This window comes from Sceloporus occidentalis, unplaced genomic scaffold (assembly GCF_023333645.1).
Source record: "Sceloporus occidentalis isolate IW3139 unplaced genomic scaffold, rSceOcc1.0.p SCAF_123, whole genome shotgun sequence".
Lineage (NCBI taxonomy): Eukaryota > Metazoa > Chordata > Lepidosauria > Squamata > Phrynosomatidae > Sceloporus > Sceloporus occidentalis.
In genome coordinates, this window is record NW_028317103.1 from 563519 (window position 1) to 583802 (window position 20284).

Genomic DNA, 20284 nt, shown 5'->3' on the forward strand with positions numbered 1-20284 from the left:
ACAATAAAGGGGTACCCAGGAAGTAGCAAGGATTATGTCATCAACAGATCAAGCAGCATTGGGTTCTTGTATAAAACTTTGCTTTTATTTTAGAGATTAAAAGTCAAATACAAGATGCCAGTGTATATTGGCCCCCTTTATCCATTATCTCTCCCTGACATGCAGGTGGTGGTGGAGTTTATCATAAAAAAGGGTTCATCAACATTCCACATCACCGCTAGGAGCAGGGTTCTTCTTAGTTAGGAAGAAGGAGGGTGATCAACAACTATCAATTATCTGGGTCTCAACAAGATCACTCCCTGAAATACCTATCCCCATCATTTTGATCACAGAGCTGTTTGAAAGGCTGCGTGGAGCTAAAGTCTTCATTAAGCCATTTGTAGGGGATACTGTTTCGTTGTAGACCACTTGCCTGTGGAATCCACCCTATACCGCTTCGCCATCAGGGACATCCTTGGTCCACTATACCACGCAGCCCCAGGGATTCTCCAGCAGCTGCTTCCTCTGTATTCCATAGCGCCAGTGTATACTTTCCTAGTGCATTATCCATTACTGACCCTGTGTATTCAGCCTGGCTTGATCCTGACCATCCTTTCCTGGCTTCCCGACCTTGGCTCTGATTTACTATTTAGCCCGAACTTTGGCTTCCTGACCTCTGCTTTAATATATCAATTATCCTGATCTCCAGCCCCCTGATTAATGCTTGTTTTGTATATCTTGCTTGTGCACACTTAAAGCCTGTCCCCAGTATCGAAGGATCATCAAAACAGGCTGCTCAAACCTAAAAGGTTTAACCCGAGAGGGAGCCAGTTGGAGGGTGAAGAAACCTGCTACCTAGATTTCAATTTTTGTCCTGAGCAGGGCCTGCTCAGGACAAATATTGAAATCTAGTTAGCAGGTTTTTTCACTTGCTTTTGTAGATGAGTATATTTTTTAGATTAAAATCCATTTTTTTTTTCCCTTTTCAATTTTTTACGATTTATAATACCATATTTGCTCGATTATAAGACAACTCCCTAAAATTGGAATATTATTTTAGGGAAAAAAGAAAAAGCCTGAAAGTAAGAAGAGTTTTACTAGTAAATATTAGTTCACATGTAAACTATTTTTTCATATTTTATAAAAACTGATTGAAAAAATGCATTTTTTGTTTATTTCCTTTTATTTGCTACTCTGCCCCGATATGCCTTATACCTTCGCCCGCCCCCCAGATGCCTTATACCCCCCTATATGCCACCACTCTGCCCCCCATATATCCCTTACACCCCCCCTATATGCCGCCACTCTGCCCCATATATCCCCTATATGCCACCACTCTGCCCCCAGATATGCCTTATACCCCCCCATATGCCACCACTCTGCCCCAGATATGCCTTATATCCCCTATATGCCGCCACTCTGCCCCCAGATATGCCTTATATCCCCTATATGCCGCCACTCTGCCCCCAGATATGCCTTATACCCCCCATATGCCGCCACTCTGCCCCCAGATATGCCTTATACCCCCATATGCCACCACTCTGCCCCCAGATATGCCTTATACCCCCCATATGCCACCACTCTGCCCCCAGATATGCCTTATACCCCCATATGCCACCACTCTGCCCCCAGATATGCCTTATACCCCCATATGCCACCACTCTGCCCCCAGATATGCCTTATACCCCCATATGCTACCACTCTGCCCCCAGATATGCCTTATACCCCCATATGCTACCACTCTGCCCCCAGATATGCCTTATACCCCCTATATGCCACCACTCTGCCCCCACATATGCCTTATACCCCTATACGCCACCACTCTGCCCCCACATATGCCTTATACCCCCTATATGCCGCCACTCTGCCCCCCAAATATGCCTTATACACCCCTGTATGCCACTGCCCCACATATGCCTTATACACCCCCATATGTCACTCTTGCCCTCCCCCGACTTACCAGTGCTTCAGATTCCTTGGTGTCTAGTGGGGCAACCGGGGCTTCTATGAATGAGCACCGAAAGGTCAAGCGATGCCGGCGCTTCGTCCTAGAAGCCCCAGAGGAAGTGCCGGCAGCAGCGGAGGTTGTCTGTGCGCATCGCACAGACATCCACTGGCTGCCAGGGAGGAGGATCCAGGTCCCCTTCCTAATGGACGTTTTTGTGCCAAAATTGCCTGTTCATAATGCCCTCCACCCTGACTAAGGCCAAACATACCGTTCGGAATTACGGACAAAAATTTCAACCTTGGTTTCATCAGACCATAACATTTTCCTGCGTGCTTTTGAGGCACTTGATGTTTGTTTTTGCAAAATTCAGCCAGGCTTGTGTGTTGTGTTGTGTGTCTTTGTAAGAAAAGGCTTCTGTCTTGCCACCCTAGCCATTCACATGAAGAATATGGGAGATTGTTGTCACATGTAGCACACTGACAGTACTTGCCAGAAATTCCTGCAGTTCCTTTAATGTTGCAGAAGGCCTCTTGTAAGCCTCCCTGACCAGCTATCTTTTCATCAATTTTGGAGAGACTCCAGTTCTTGGTAATGTCTCTGTTGTGCCATATTGTCTCCGCTTGATGATGACTTCACTGTGTTCCATGGTATATCCAATGCTTTGAAAATTCTTTTGTACCCTAATCCTGACTGATATCTTTCCACAATTAGATCACTCTGTTTTTGAAACTTTCTGCGGACCAGCTTTTGCTCTGAAATGCAACTAATGTCAGGTCAATAACAACTGAATTTTTTTTGCATACATGGGAACTTCTGGGCTCCGGCTTCCAAGAGCCTTCCTCCCGTGAGGGACGCGGCCAGGACTGCCGCCCGACGGCAGCGGGGAAACACCACTATTTAAAGAGAAAATGGGAGGGAAGCGGGGCGTGTCAAAACCCCACTCCTGCAACACGGAGGAGCGGTGCTTCACCTGGCAATCTCCGGGTCAAACCTGGAGAGTTCCCAGGTATGTTTGTGATTAATCAGTCACGTTAAATGATGGCAGGTGTGTAATGGCTTCTGTTTAACATGAGTTTGAATGTGATTGGTTAATTCTGAACACAGCCACAGTTATACTTATGCAACCAGGTTATTGTGAGTCCCCCCCCCCCAAAAAAAAGATTACAGTTTGTTTTGTTCACATTAAAAGGTGGAAAAAGTTCTGACATTGATGGCAGTGCAGCGTAACCCCTATCGCTATACGGTAAGCCAGACATTGACATAGTAGGCCCCCCAAAACAGCTTTCCTGTTGCTCTGCAGCCAGACGGTTTTTGCCGCTTATGGATGTAGGAATGTATGGTTGGAAAGGATAAATATAAGCTTTTCCCTTTATATAAAAACCAAGACTAAATCTGCAATGCCTATGCAACAGTTACAATGAACAAAAATTATAATGCACATACAGAACTTCTCAGTCGCCTTATTTCAAAACCACATTCATAAAACAGCGCTTACCGTGTTTTCTAGAAAGAATCCTTCCGAAATTATTAAATTTAAAAAGTTCATTCACGATTCCACGCATTTAAAAATCCTATTAACTACACTGTAACCTCTTATCCGGAAGCAAACTTTTCACTCAACCACGTGCTTTATCGCTCTATAACCTTCCTTGTAAGGTCCTGACAGGAATTGGTAACAAACGACTACACGATTGCATTCTAAAACCAAAAACAAAAAAACTAAGCGTTAATAAAATTATTTTAAAAAAAAAAGTACGCTCTACATTTTACGAGAATAACGATCGTGGAGACACTGAAAGGAAGTTAACCATTATTCATTTTGATTGTTGCTGTTGGCTAGGTTGCCGTTCTGGAAAGTCCTGGCGACTTCCGGTACTCTGTGCAGCTACGAGAAAGCGAATCACGTTGTTTCCGTCATTAAATTACTGATTTCGTTTGGTAAATGCGATGGACCCGAGCTGTGAACGCAAAGCCCTGGAAATGCAATTAAAGGGCCATGATATCGAAGATGATGATATCGAGGGTAGTAACGAGGAGGATTTTAATCTGGAAGAAGTTCTACGTTTAGGAGGGACTAAGGTAGTATAACGTATACGCAGTGTTTTCTATGACAAGTTTATTTCCTGTAATTTTTGAGCAGTTTATGTAAAAGATGTGGATCAGTCCACTATAAGGCTGCTATTAACAAAGTACTTGTCGGAGTTACCAAATGTCTTTCATTCTTTGCTTTTAATTAGCATTTTTAAGAAATGTTGGCATTTTTCATGTTTTGGACTTACATTTTTGGCGTGTGATTTGGTCTAAAAAGGCTCTTCTGTTCAGCTCTTAATAAATAAGAAAATGCTGTGCACAGGGACGGACTTAAGTTACTTGAAAACTTGTGTTTGAGCCGCATGGATATCCTCTCCCCAACGCAGCGTACACTGTAACTGCAGCACATATGTTTAGGGCTGCACTTTCACACCGGGACGTACTAAACAGCATGATGGGATGCTTGGCGGCAATGCTCAGCACTACCTGTAGGTGATAGAACTACCATCTTCCTATAAAAAAGGGACAAATGTGTTATATGGCATGTGCAACCATGCTATTCCACCCATAATCCCCATGTAGAGAAAAATATTTAGGGCTGCAACTAACTATTGTTTTCATAATCGATTAGTTCATGATTATTTTTAAAAAACTAAATGTAAATTTTTTTGTTTAAAATAATTTAATGAACAAACTTGATGTTAAAAGAAAAACTAAGAAAAATGTATTTCTTGTTTTTATTCTGCCCCCCCACACGTTATGCACTTTTCAGCCCGGGCATGGCGCTCTGCCCGCTCCCCAGAGATGCCGCTCTGCCCACTCCCCAGAGATTCTGCTCTGCCCCCCCCAATATGCCTTATACCTCCTATATGCCACTGTGCCCCCTGATATGCCACTCTGCAACGTTACCCCCCTCTGGGCTCCAGACTCCTTGGTGTCTAGTAGAGGCAGCCGGTGAACATCTGCGCGATGCGTGTAGACAGACCTCTGCTACTGGCCGGCACTTTCGCTCTATGCCTGGTCACCAGAAGGTCATGTTATGCTGGTGCTCCATCATAGAAGCCCCGGCTGAAGTGGAGGATAGTAGCGGAGGATGTCTGCGCGCAAACATGTTTCTTGGCATGTGTAACCATGATATTCCTCCCGTAATGCCCATGTACATAAATATACTCGTATTCTTATCAGAGACAGGTCGAGTATGTTACTTAGCATGTGTAACCATGATATTCCACCCATAATACCTATGTAGAAAAATTATTATTATTATTACCATATTCTTAACAGAAAATGGTTAAATATTTGCCTTGGCATGTATCGTGATATTCCTTCCATAATCCCCATGTGGAAAAATAATTATACCCATATTCTTAACATATTCAAATTTGTTCCTTGGCATCGGTAACCATGGTATTCAACTGCAATCCCCAAGTAGAAACATAATTACCAGGGTGCTTCCAGGTCAAATGCTGTGAGTTTAATAACTGCCGCAGGACCAATCAAAGTGGGCTGATGATGATCGGATCACTCCCTTTCTTCCTCTCTCCTAATATCCCCTGTCTTATTCTGGGTGACTTTAACATTCCTTTAGATATATCTAACAACTCTGCTAGCTCCAAACTCCTCTCCCTGACATCCTCCTCTGGTCTCTCTCAATGGACTAATTCCCCTACGCACACCGAGGGACACTCACTTGATCTGGTTTTCTCCAGATCATGCTCCCTTTCAGACTTCTCCATCTACCCGTTCCCTCTGTCTGACCACCACCTTCTATCCTTTTCTCCAGTGCTAACCCCTAACAAGACATACTTACAGCGCTCACCTCATACTTGTAAGCCATTACCAGACAATACCATTACCCAACTGTCAGCCTCACTTGAACCTCTCTTACCTTCCATGTTAACCCTTTCCTGCCCAGACACAGCAGCCTCTTTTTATAACAACACACTTGCTTCATCCCTCGACACCATAGCTCCAATTACTACAAGTTACCCCCGACAATTTAAACGCCAACCATGGCATACCAAAACCACACGGTTTCTTCAGAAGTGCTGCCGCACGGCTGAGCGTTACTTCAGAAAATCCAAATCCAGCAAAGACTTTAATCACTATAAATTCATGCTCCACACCTACAATTCTGCCCTCTCTCTCACCAAACAGCTCTACTTCTCCACTCTCGTATCCTCTTTCTTCCAACCCACGACGCCTTTTTTCTACTTTCAACTCCCTTCTCTGTCCCTCCACACCCACACCACAAACCTCTCTCACTGCCCAAGATCTTGCTACCCACTTCAAAGAGAAGATCGAGACTATTAGAAAAGACCTCTCTTCCTTACAACTCCCTCCTACACCACTCTCTCCACTCCTACTATACTAACTGCCTTTTCCCCTACAACCGAAGAAGAGAGAGCCGCTCTTCTTTCTTCCTCTAACCCAACAACCTGTCCCCTCGACCCCATCCCTTCACACCTCACAAAGTCTCTATATCCATCCCTTGGTCCATCACTTACCCACCTATTTAATCTTTCTCTATCATCTGGAACTGTACCATCTGCCTTCAAGCATGTGCTAATCACACCAATTCTAAAGAATCCTTCTTCAGATCCCGTCTGTTTTACTAACTACCGCCCTATCTCTCTGCTTCCTTTTATCTCTAAGCTGCTTGAACGGATTGTTTACAACCGCCTCATTAACTTCCTCTCCTCTAATTCCCTCCTTGACCCTCTACAGTCTGGTTTCAAACCCCTTCACTCTACTGAAACAGCTCTAACAAAAGTCTCCAATGACTTGCTCTCTGCCAAAGCAAAAGGTCACTACTCTATTCTAATTCTACTGGATCTCTCTGCTGCGTTCGATACTGTTGATCACCACCTTCTTCTAGACTCACTTGCTTCTATAGGCATTCGAGATACAGCTCTCTCCTGGATCTCCTCATATCTGTCTAACCGTTCCTTCTCTGTCAACTTCTCTGGCAAGACATCATCACCCCTTCCACTTTCGGTTGGTGTCCCCCAAGGTTCAGTCGTGGCCCTCTGCTGTTCTCTCTTTATACTTCCTCTCTTGGCAAACTAATCAACTCATTTGGCCTCCAGTATCACCTATATGCAGATGATACCCAAATCTACCTGTCTTCTCCTGATCTCTCTCCATCTCTCCTGTCCCGTATTACCAATTGCTTGTCTGCTATTTCTTCATGGATGTCACAACACTACCTGAAACTTAATCTTTCTAAAACTGAACTCATTATCTTCCCTCCCTCCATCTCCACTCCACTACCTGAATTCTCTATCACCATTAACAACACGACTATCTCTCCTACTAACCAGGCCCGATGCCTTGGGGTCATCCTTGACTCAAACCTCTCCTTCATCCCTCACATTCAGTCCGTCGCCAAATCCTGCCGCTTGCACCTAAAAAACATCTCTCGTATCCGCCCATTCCTCACCCAAGAATCCACAAAAACCCTGGTTCATTCCCTTATCATTTCCCGTCTTGACTACTGCAACACTCTTCTGGTTGGCACTCCACTGTCTCGACTCTCTCCTCTACAGTCTATCCTAAATGCCGCTGCTAGGCTCATCTTCCTTGCACGTCACTCCTCTTCTGCTTCCCCCCTCTGTGAAACCCTCCACTGGCTCCCAATTACCTTTAGAATTAAATTTAAGATCCTGGTACTGACATATAAGGCCATCCATAATACTGCTCCTCCGTACATTTCTGACCTCATTAGCAAATACTCTCCTACTCGATCCCTACGTTCCTCCCATGGGCTAAGGCTCTCCTCCTCACTCATCACCTCTTCCTTTTCCCGTCTACAAGATTTCACTCGAGCTGCCCCATATCTCTGGAATCTACTCCCAAGGAACCTTCAGCATTCTCCCTCCCTCCCAACTTTCAAGAAACATCTAAAAACCCACTTCTTCAGAGAAGCATACCATCTTAGCTGCTAGAACTTCCTTGTCATCGATACAACCCCCACAATACCTCTCACCCTTTCTCTATGCCTTATGTTTGTCACCCCATTTCCCTCTAGATTGTAAGCTTGCGAGCAGGGCTCTCTCCACCAAATGTATCGGTTTGTCTTAGTCTGTCAATTTTTGTCTTGTCATATCCCTTGAATTTATGTATTGTATTAAGCGCTGCGTAAACGGTTGGCGCTATATAAATAAAGGATAATAATAATAATCAATATGGCAGCCCCTGGATGACCCTGCCCTAATAAAAGGGAGGGGTCATCTAGGGTGATTATGAAAAAACACATATTACCGTATTTGCTCGATAAGACAAGGTTTTTTCAGAGCAAATGCTCTGAAAAATACCCCTCGTCTTATAATCAGGGTCGTTGCAGGAGACCTGGATACTCCTGTCTGGTAACCTCCGCTGCTGGTGCTTCTGACTCCCTGGTGTGTAGTCGGGGCAGCGGGTGGACGTCTACGCAATTCGCCTAGGCAACTTCCGCTGCAGAGTCCTGGGTGCCATTAACTCTTACAGGGGCCCAGGCACTGGGGTCACACTGGGGGGGGGGGGGGGCCAGCACCGAGCATCTAAAGAGTTATGATTTGAGGAATATGATTAAGATTCCAAAATAGAAACATGACATGAAGATGTTCTCTATGTGGGCGGTGTGCCCTTCAGATTGACAATCAAACATGGCAGGAGGGAATTACGCAGGGCCAGGGAAATAACAATATGTCACCTAACTATCAGGTAGGTAGGGGGTGTTTGGTACATGTACGCTTCTAATAACACGGTGGGTGCGATTACCCCAGAGTTATTAATGTACATGGTGCCATAACAGCAAAATATGTGATGTTAAAATATCAGGCAGGAGTTTGCCGCCAGGTTTTACAACCCAGGTCGTTGGGTTACACACTCCCCTCCCCACGTGACACCAAATGGGCGGACTTCCAGAGAAAATGTAACAAGGGTTCTATAAGAATTAAAAATTTAGAATTTCTTTAGGTAGCGTAACATCAAGAAATTCCCACAGATTATTTTTACTTTTGTTTTATGTGTTTTATCACTGATTATTTTTATACTGTTTTGTATGTATTTCTGTGTCTTTTACCATTATTATTGTTAAGCACTGTGACTATTTTTGTCAAATTTTATATAAATTAATCAGTTCTGTCTTTGTGCTCTAAATTTGAACTCCTAGCTTCTGGGGATAGCCGTAGTTATCACATAACTAAGGCTGAAACAACGAATCGATAATAATCGATAACGGAAATGTTTACTTACCTCCGCGAGCTTTCCCCGCTTCTGCAGTCTCCGCCTTCTTTTAGTTACGTGACGCGTTCCGGAGATAAGTATTCTTCATGTCTGTGCGAATCGCTCTGTGCGAGTGGCTCCATTCGCACAGAGCGGTTCGCTCTGTGCGAGTGGCTCCATTCGCACAGAGCGGTTCGCTCTGTGCGAGTGGCTCCATTCGCACAGAGCGATTCGTGGGGGTGGGGTTTCAGGGGATGCAGGGTGTGAGTGTGGGTGCAGGGCAGAGTGGGGGTGGGGATGCAGGGCAGGGTGTGGGGGCAGGGCAGGAGACTGGGTGCAGGGCAGAGTGGGGGTGGGGATGCAGAGTGTGGGGGCAGGGCAGAATGCGGGGGCAGGGCTGGGTGCAGGGCAGAGTTGGAGACTGGGTGCAGGGGCACAGTGCAAAGTGCTGGGTGCAAAGTGCCAGGGCTGGGTGCAAAGTGCTGGGTGCAAAGTGCCAGGGCTGAGGCAAAGTACTGGGTGCAAAGTGCTGGGCGCAAAGTGCCAGGGCTGGGCGCAAAGTGCTGGGTGCAAAGTGCCAGGGCTGGGGCAAAGTTTCTTGAACAGTAATAGTCCACCTCTTTTCAGAATGTTTGGGGTTATTTTGTTTCATAAATATTGTGTTTGGGTTCTTGTACTTTGAAAATACTGTTTTTTATTACATCATAACAAAATAAGAATGTTAATGTAAATTTTAAGTTGTTTTTTAACATCCAGTTCATTAAATTATTTTAAATAAACGAAAAATTTGCATATTGTTTTTTTTTATCCGATTAATCGAAAAAATAATCGGCCAACTAATCGATTATTAAAATAATCGTTGGTTGCAGCCCTACACATAACCATTTCATATAATTTGGGAGTGCTATTTTGTAACTAAATTTGGTTTTTCTAGGCAGTTCAGGGGGTTACCGAAGCCTCCTCTGGTATTTTTGAAACCTTAAATAGAACTTGGTGGTGGCAGCGAATAAAGTTTGGGGGTCATGGAGTGAACAGGTTTGGGGTTAAGGTGTAGTTGCTCTGGGCCCCTGGGGGAGAGAGGCGCGTGAGTCTGGGGGCTGGTTTTTGCCATTAACCCTTTTCACGTCCACGTTCCCTTCAACGTTACAGTTAGAGCCTATTGTGCTGTGCTCATTTTGGGGCATCCATGACTGTCTGTACCTTTTTATATGTTTGTCTTTCTGCTAAATGTTTATTTGTAACCCCCAAGGGCTTCTCTTCCTTTCACAGCTAACATTTTTTTTTTTCTTCTTATTCTTTCAGCAAGACTACGTTATGCTTGCTGGTTTGAAAGAAGTAGATGTCATGGTGGATGGCGGTACAAAAGGTGGCGGCATTTCTGACTTAGAAGATGGTGAACTAAAAGCTTTCATTGACAAGCTAGGCTTACACAAGTTCTCTCCAAATCTTATGTGGAATGAAAATGATGGAAAAACAAAGAATATGAAGGACACAGAAAAGGACATAGCGGAAAGGCATAACGTAATCAAAATAAATACAATCGCAACAGACCCAGATTTTAGTAAAGTTAAGGATAAGAAGAAAGTAAATACCACAGAGAAAGAAGGTATTTCCAATCCAATGTCAAAAAGTAAAAGAATACCATCGTTTGAATTTATAGAAAGATCAACACTACTGATTAAACCAGGTGGGAAGTGGTATGACCATGAATACACAAGGGAATTCAGTTCACAGCCTCAAAACAATGATGATGTTAAAAAGTATAAATATTTAGCAGAAAAGCTATTCGCACATGAAGTCAGTTTGTATAAAAACAAGAAAGAACTCCAGAAAGGAGCTAATTCTGCTTGGATGAAAACAGTTGTCTCAACAGGGACATTGACTGACAGAATGGCTGCTATGACTGTTCTCCTCCAGGATGCTCCTGTTCATACACTTCAGTTTGTTGAAAACTTAGTCAACTTGCTGAAGAAGAAGGGTAGCAAACGGCAAAACCATATGGCTCTTGATACATTAAAGGATCTACTTCTTTCTGACCTTTTACCAGATAATCGCAAACTTCATACTTTCTCAGAACATCCATTTAATAAACTGGAAGAAATTTCCAGTGGGAACAGAGATGCAAGGGACCGAAGGCTCATATTCTGGTACTTTGAAGAACAGCTGAAACTTCAAATAGCAGAGTTTGTTAAAGTACTGGAAATTTTATCGCATGACAGCTTGATTGCAACAAAGGCAAAGTCTCTAAATGTGGCCTATGAGCTTCTGTGTAACAAACCTGAAGAAGAAAAAGCTCTTTTAGTGTTGTTGGTCAATAAATTAGGTGATCCTCAGTACAGGATTGCTACAAAAGCTTCATATTTGATTGAAGTATTACTCACTAAGCATCCAAACATGAAAGGAGTTGTGTGCCTGGAAGTTGAAAGACTGCTGAATCGCCCCAATATCAGTGAAAAAGCACAGTATTATGGCATTTGTTTTTTAAACCAAATCATTTTCACTCATGAAGAAGTAGATTTGGCAAATCAACTCATAATGTTGTATTTTAGCTTTTTTCGGGCTTGCATTAAAAAAAATGATATAGATTCAAAGATACTTCGAGGTTTATTGACTGGACTAAATAGGGCTTATCCTTATGCACAAATTAGTAATGAAAAAGTGAAGGAACAGCTTGATACCCTTTTCAAAATAGTGCATGCTGTGAACTTTAATACTGCAGTACAAGTCCTGATGCTACTCTTTCAAGTTATGGACTCCCAGCAAACTGTATCAAGCCGATTCTATGCAACTTTATATAGGTAAGACAACGGTTTTATGTGTCTGAGAATGCAAAGTATGATAAATCTGTGTAGAGATAATATTAAATACCACATTTTCTCGATGTGATGGAACCCTCCATCACTGGGGCCCCTGGAGAGGCCTAAGAGCCAGCCTCCTCCCTACTGACTATGGGCCCTGGCTTTGTAAAGACTTCTGTGGCTACCCCAGCAGGATCTGATCATCACTTGCTGAGGAGATTATCTCTGGCTGACAGCCAGGATCTGCAACCAGGGAGTGACCACCATTGTTTTACTTTAATGTGAGGCCCCCCCACCCCCTGGTGTAATATGTTGTTTAAGTCTGTCTTCCCAGCCAACCCAACCCCCGGTTCCTCAACTATAGACATGTACCCCGGCCAGTCCCTGGAATTGATTTTGGCCAGTAATAGATAGTGGAGGTTGGGACCCCTATTGTATTGTTAATCCCGTTACAGCCCCTGTTGTCTCTGGGAGGCAGATTAAGGGGGTGGTTTGTGTCCTAATATCTTGTTTTATGTTAATGTGTGTTTTGCTGGATATACCCAGCCCTGTGTGTCTAAAATAAAGCAGTCTTCATTTTGGTTTATACCCTACGCTGAGTCTCTGCTAGTGACTGGGAAACCGGGGAAAGTGTGTTGTCCCAGGCTAAAGGAGCACAAGTCAGCGGAGGTAGTCGGTCGGTCTCTCCAGCTCTGTGACACTCGACCTTGTCATATAATAAAGATTGTCTTTTATTTATACCTCCGATCCAAAGCACAACCTTGGAGCTTGTCACTCTCCCTCACTCACGCTCTCTCACAGTGTGCCCTTACCTTCTCTGGTGACTGTATCCTTTTCTCCTTTTCCACAGCTGTACTTGCCGTTTCTTTTTTCTTTACAAGCACGCTGAGTCTGACACTACAGTATACATCCACTGTCTTGCGCATACTATGATTTAGTAAAGAATAGCCTTGATGTGTTTGATCAGCTTGGTTTTGGAGATGTACCTCCTGATGTATTGTTCCATAGCTGCGAACACGTCCTTTCTCTTTGTTTGCCATATTTTTGTGTTAAAAGTTTTAGGTTCAGAGCAAACAAGCTTACATGATAAAAATACTTTGTAAATGAGTTGTCCCATGAGAACGAAGTGGAACGATTGACTTCCTCGAAGCTGGAAATTCTGTCAAATTAGGAACTTTATTCTGGGAAAGAGGGGGTGAGATGGTGGAAGACATATTTCTAGTACATCAGGTCCTTTCCATAGAGCTGAAAGCATAAGTGGGCCCTGAGGCATATCCAGCATATCCAGTACCTTCCTGGCCTATGAAACCACCATCCATCATTGTAAAAGAAATGGAAGTAACCTGAAAGGAAGTGTGCACACTGTGCTATCCTGTTGCTGGGTAAATAATCTGTTTCAGCTTCCTTGTTACAGTTCCTACTCCAACCAGATCAGTCTACGTGAAAAAGCCTTGGTGCTGAGAGATTGCAAGGGAAGGTTGTTGTAAAGTTTTTATGAAAAAGCAAGCACCTGTCCAAGTAACATTTCAGAAGTTGTTTATCCATTGAGAAATGTGACACTTTTTATTTATTTTTTTTGCTGCCAAGGTGTTTCCCCTTTTTAAGGCACAATTGGAAATGTTTTGAATCTGATGCTAATTGTGGATAATTCTTGACATTCTTTTAACTAAAACTGCTGTGGCTTCTAATAACCTGTTCCAATTAACTTGGATGGGCATTTTGCAAGGGTGTCTCATCTGCTATCCCTGGTCCTTCCATTCATCCAGTTATATGTCCATAGGATATTCACCAAAGTGTTTTATCTTAAGTAACGGTAATGTCCTCAATTCAAACTCTTTTTGGTAACGTGTCTATAACACTCAAGACCTTTGTGAATTGGGGTGGATGCAGATATCTCTGACTCTGTTTTAACAATTGGAATACTTTTTGTCTTTTCAACTCTGAGTATGGTGTTCATGACCATGTGTTGCATCTTTTGAGATGTTATGTTTCTTGTCTTGATGGCTTTATCTTTGTATACATTACTGTGGGCTAAAGCCTATGTGTCCATTCTTGTACTAGAGAAACGGCAAAACAAAGTATTTGATGAATTAACAATGCTCGGGACATAACATACTCCTGGCAGATTGGCAGTCCTTAAAGCATTTGTCAGTAGCGGATTGGGGGAATGAGTGTTAGAATTCATGACAATTAATTGATTGTGTAGGCTGTACCACCTCTTTGGCATTAGGTTTTTATACCGTCAATCTGACTGTTAACACTGAAAACACTTGTGATTACTGCATAAGATATAGCTCAAAAGGAAAATGAAAGTACCCGGAACAGTGTTGTATTGAAAATATTTAGAAAGAGTTCTCTTGTTTATATTCTAAACATGTGATTCTCATCTTTAAAAGTAAATAAAAGCACAAAATCTTTTTTCTCTTAAACAGAAAACTACTGGATCCTGGCTTATCGCAGTGTTCAAAACACACAATGTTCCTTAACCTTCTCTACAAGTCTATGAAAGCTGATGTCATGCTGAGGCGTGTAAAAGCATTCGTCAAGAGATTATTACAAGTTGCTTCTTGTCAGAGGCCATCTTTTATATGTGGAGCATTATTTCTTATATCTGAGATTTTGAAAATAAAGCCAAGGCTAAGAGTTCTTCTACAGGATAATGGGGTATGTAACTTGATATAAAATGTATCTGTAAAAAAAATATTACTTTATTATATTAGTAGTACTTAAGTTGAAAGGAAATTGGTTTTGAAGTGGTAAACAAACTTATTATTATTATTATGCCACACTTTTATATGCACAATACTGTATTGGCTCGATTATAGGCCGCACCCTAAAAGTTAGGTGCTTTTCTAAAGAAATAGATATGCTGCAACTCTGCCCTCGACCGAGATATGCTGCCACTCTGCCCTCGCCCGAGGCATGCTGCCACTCTGTCCGCCCCACCCCGACTTACCAAAGCGGACTCCCGGGTGTCTTGCGGGGTCGGCAGGGGACATCTACGCAATACGCGTAGACAACAAGGAGATTGTTAAAGCGCATCGTGCAGACGTTCACCGGCTGCGGCAATGCAAGCGTAAACGACCTCCGCTGCCGGCACGTCTGCACAATTGTTAAAGCAGACGTGCCGGGCGGCGGAGGGTGTTTACGTGCGTCGCCGCAGCTGGTGAACGTCTGCACGATGTGCTTAGACAACCTCCCGTGCCGGCACTTCCCTCGGCACTATCCAGCGTCTTGGATAGTAGGATGCAGGTCCCCTGCAGCGTTGCGGGGGATCTGTATCCTAACCCTGCTGCCTGCCCGGTGCCGGGCGATACGAATTGCGCATTCCTGCGCTAAACCCCGAATATAGGCCGCACCATCACTTTAAAGACTTAAAGTAGGGGAAAAAAGTGCGGCCTATATTTGGGCAAATACGGTATATCCATGTATGCCACTTTTTGATTCCTTATCCTAAGAAAAAAAAATCTGATTATATTTATTCTTTGCGTGTGTATATGTATATATACGAGGGTTTTTTCCAGGGATGCATCGATATATCGGTGGCCGAAATATATTGGCCGAAAAGGGCATTATCGGCTAGATTCCTTAATTAAAAATAATTTTAAAACTGCCGTATGGGGCTGGGCTGCTTACCTGCGCGAGCAGCATCTTGGTCAAGAAAAGCAGGAACCCGGCAGATTCACGTGAATGCACATCGCGTGACTCTGCGCCGTTCCCAGGGACATATATGGGGCTATAAGGCATTAATCGGCCAACTAATCGATTATGAAAATATTTGTGTACGCTAAAAATAAAAAATGAGTATCATGGTTAGAATGATTAAATAAGCTCCAGCTATGCAACACCTTGTGTTAGCCTTAGTCGCCTAAGGACATAATCAGTATCCCTGCTTCCACCATCACAGCATATGTAAAGGTTTATTTTATACCATCTTGTTTAGTCATTTTAGCTTTTTGTTCCCCCTAGATTTACCTGTAGGGATTTTGAGGATACAATTTATTGGGGTGTGTTATTTTTTTTCCTGTTTTTGAGTCAATTGAATACTTTTGCTCCATGGCCCTACAGTAATCATCTCCTGCCAACTTGGTCTAATCTATAGTTCCAATGCTCCGTGTGCACATAAGTCAGCAATGCATAATTTTAAGTGTTAATTTTAAACAAGTGTTTTTGAGACAAAAAAACATTACCTCCAAGATCAGATTAATTTAAATTTGAATTTTCTACTGTAATAACTCAGATGTCATTTTCTTGTGTGTGTCTCTCTGTGAAGGAAAATGAAGAAGAAGAAGAACACTTCAGTGATTTACCAGATGAAGATGATGAAGAGGAAAAAAATACTGATAAAAAAGCACCTGGAGGCAAAATTACTACTCAGTCTTGGATACATCAGAAAACTCTCCAGGGTAGTACTTCTTGTTTTCTTTAAATCTAATGTAACCAAAATACACTATGGATCTTTATTTTGACGAAATTGTAAGAATGAGCCATGTATTTAGTAGAGCACATGCCAGTTACTCTCCATCTGTGTGCACTTTCTGTGAATCATTAACTGCCGTTGTAATATGATCATAGAGTTCATCTGCACAGCACACAGCAACAATGACTCACTGAATCGTTCAGAGGAACTCTGAATCGGACACAATTATACTTAACTAAATACAGGATTAATCTTCACTGCCCCCAGGCTTTAGATTCCTCTTAGTTTGCACCCTAACTGCACCTTAAGTTAACCTTATTAACATACCTGGGAACTCTCCGGGTTTGACCCGGAGATTGCTGGGTGAGCGCTGCTCCTCTGGTTCTCTGGCGCCCCGCTCCCCGCCCATTTTAACTTTGAAGTCTGTGCAGTCCTGGCCGTGTCCCACAAGGGAAGGCCCCAGCTAGCCAGAGCCCAGAAGGTCCCAGGTATGCTTATTAAATTAATTTAATAAACCTCAAAAGACCCTATTAACTATAACTGCCCCTAAATTAACCCCCACCTCTTCTAGCTTTCAGAACCCCAAATATTAATATACATTGATGAATTGGTTAACTTCAATGAATCACTCGAAATGAAACAATTCACTTTACTTATCCGGACTTCCCATCACTAGTGTGTGTGTCTGTGTGTTCATATGTGTGTGCACACTTCCTATTTATAATATTGATAACTTTTTTGTGTTTTTAGGATTAAATAGTTTCAACAGTTACGATCCTTCAAACAGAAATCCATTATTTTGTGGAGCAGATAACACTAGTCTGTGGGAACTGAAAAAGGTAATATTGTGACCCTTTTAATTCCTTATTTATTGATGCTGGAGAAGTTTTAAAGGATTGCAGTCTGAATTATTAGTTTTTAGTGCATAAATTGGCTTATGGACCTGCTTTTTGCATGCTTTAAAATGTCACAATGGAAACGGTTTTCTGAAGATATTTGGTGGAGAGGGGTGGTCTGGTATTTTGGCTGCAATCCCCTTTGAAGACCTATAACATCTTTGAGCAAGTAGAAAGGAGGGGGTGGGGACAAATCTCCCAAAGGGGAAATGAAGAATCGGGATCCAGGAGTCCAATGTTGCCTTCCTAAGGCGTAAAATGGCTATGCACTTTCTTTATAGATGTCCGTTAAAGGGACACTCCAGCCATCATATGCATATCATAGCTGCGTGGTATCTGTTTTGTGTGCATGGAGGGGGTTCTGCAGAATGCCCCCAAATGTATTTACATGTATCCTTACCTTCCAGCTAAATGTTGTCCTTAAGCAGCCACTTAATTTAGAAACTTTTGGACAGTGGCATCTCCAGCTTTCATATTTGGGGGGGGGACAGGGACAGGGACCAAAGTAGTGGGTAGTGGGGCAATTATAAAATGCTACATATAGATAGATATAGATATATAATATTTGTGTGTGTGTTAGACATACATAATATGTATATATCTCTTTGAAGGAAAGACCTTGATTGAATATGATTTCAAAATAACAGCTGAACTGGCAGTTATTTTTCGTTCTTTAATATTAGACCCTGCTGCCAATATATATTATTAGACCCTGTTGCCAATATATTCTATAGTGAAACAATTTTCTTGGGCCGCTCCCTAGCATGCAATCACTCCTTCCGCTACCATACCAAAAACAAAAATATTTGCCACGCTGACTGCAGATCAGTGCAGTCTTCCCTCCTTCTGACTGCACCGTGACATTGAGAGGTCCTCTCCCCCAGTAATCATCCCCAGAGTCCGTTTGTCCCCTCATTCACTAAACCATACCTCTCTTTTACTTACTCCCTGTAGTTCAGGTATAGATCAAATAACACATGGAAACAGAATGTGGAACTGAATAAGACATAAAATCCCTTTATTCGCAGGTATATATAAATAATGTATGGAAACCTAGCATTGCAGGTATAAATCAACAAAACACACAAACCCATCATTGCAGGTATAGATCAACTGGAAATCACATGTAAACTCAGCACTGAAGGTATAGATCAAATAAACATGGAAACAGCACTCCCGGTATTGATCAACTGAATAAGACATACAAATCCTGTATTTGCAGGTAATCATAAATAATGTATAGAAACATAGCATAGCAGATATGGATCTACAGAATAACACAAAAACCCAGCTTTGCAGGTCAATTGAAATTCACAAACACTCCGCATTAAAGGTATAGATAAAACCCCCTAAATTACAGGTATAGATCACAGGTTGCACACCCCAAAGCCAGCCCTGGCATCCACACTGCCCACATAGGGCCTGACCAGCACCCAAATTACACACACAAAGGACGTGCCATCTTTGCCCCCGAACAGCCCAGCATGAGTCAACATTTTCAAACAGCCGAGCGTATGCCATCTTTGTCCCATAAACACGCTACCTGTACCATCCTTGTCCCATAAACACCCTGCTTATACCATATTTGCCTTTTTGACAAATCAATTATACACCTATGATTCACACCAACACTTTTGCAGTCACTCGCTAATTCATTTCCATTCACAGAATAATTTATTCTTTCACAAATTTACACATTCATTAATGCATTCTCACAAATTCATTACTTCTCACTCATTCACACAATTCATCCACACATTAATCCATTCACTCTCTCTCTCTTTCTGACTCTTTATTTCAATATTCTTGCTACCCTCCCTTCCCTCTTCCTTCTACCCTATCTCACACCCTTCGCCCTATCTACCCTCTTCCTCGCTATCTACCCTCTCCCCCCCCCCCTTTGAAATTCACTTACCTTGTAGAAGTCCTGCGGCAGGATTGCGAGGCCTCTGTCTCCCTGCTCTGCCACGGTGCACACTGCTTCACTGCTGAGCACCGGAATATGATGTCATATTCCGGCACTTAGCATGAAATGCCGGCACCGAGACAGAGGCCTCACAGAGGAGAGTGAGAGGCACTGACCGGTTGCTGAAAACGTATTGCTTGAGCAACCGCTTGGTGCCTCACTCTATCCTCCAGCTGCGCAAAAGAAAAACGGCTTTTCATTTGGGGGGGCACAGCATGATGTAGGGGAAAGTGTTGAAATATTGGCATTATCTCTGCTCACTGATTTCTGGGCCTAGAACGTTTTGTCATTTTAAAGTGATTATATTCCTACAGAAAGTAAAGTGCCAGGAAACAGATGATCAAATACACACCAGGATAGGCTCTGCTACCCAGACACACACACACACACCAGGACAGGCTCTGACACCTACCAGACGGGCTGAACTACAACAATAATAATTTAAAAAAAAAAGTCGCCCTAATGCGCCCACACTCTTGTGAATTAATGCCTCCTCCTTAGCACCCAGATTTCACTCACAGGATCTGCCCAACACCCAGAATGGAAGCATAGGACCTGTGGTATCCTCAAACAGCCTCCCTGTGCAATGCTTTCCCCTGCTTACACATCCATGCAATCACACATGTACTCATTCATTAATTTATTATTCACAAGCATTAATTCACTCATTCATATATATTAATTTCCTCATTTACAGATACTAATCGTTTAGATACTCATTCATTCCCTCAATCATGCATACTCATTCATACAACCTCCCCCACCCACCTTACCTGAACTGCAGATCACTCTGTGCCACTCGCAGACTTCTGTAGGAGCTGCTGGATCCCTCTGCGTTCTTCTCTGGTACGGCCCGGGAGAGCAGGAATGGACCGGAGTCATGTGACATGACGTGACTCTGCTGGTTTCCTGCTTGTCCTGGGTGGAACAAGAGACGCTGCTCGCACAGGTTAGTGGCAGGGCCTCTGTGGAAGTGTTCGCGGGGGTTGCGACCCCTGCGATCACGGTTAATGTGGGCTTTTGTCCCACATTTAAGAC

At 43.0% G+C, this 20284-nt stretch overlaps 2 protein-coding genes across 2 annotated transcripts in view; one reads left to right on the forward strand and one right to left on the reverse strand.

Annotated features, from left to right (window-relative positions):
* The window catches only part of LOC149282079 (protein arginine methyltransferase NDUFAF7, mitochondrial-like), a 59635-nt gene extending 59183 nt beyond the window's left edge, over positions 1–452 (reverse strand). The window contains exon 1 of the mRNA XM_089498619.1: positions 413–452. Coding sequence (XP_089354745.1) covers positions 413–452 — 40 coding nt within the window. The remainder of the gene's footprint in view (positions 1–412) is intronic.
* A 3422-nt stretch (positions 453–3874) lies between these two features.
* LOC149282080 (CCAAT/enhancer-binding protein zeta-like) overlaps positions 3875–20284 on the forward strand; it is a 48226-nt gene continuing 31816 nt past the window's right edge. The window contains exons 1-5 of the mRNA XM_089498620.1: positions 3875–4006; positions 10469–11964; positions 14397–14628; positions 16238–16370; positions 17135–17223. Of these exons, the coding sequence (XP_089354746.1) occupies positions 3875–4006; positions 10469–11964; positions 14397–14628; positions 16238–16370; positions 17135–17223 (2082 nt within the window). The remainder of the gene's footprint in view (positions 4007–10468; positions 11965–14396; positions 14629–16237; positions 16371–17134; positions 17224–20284) is intronic.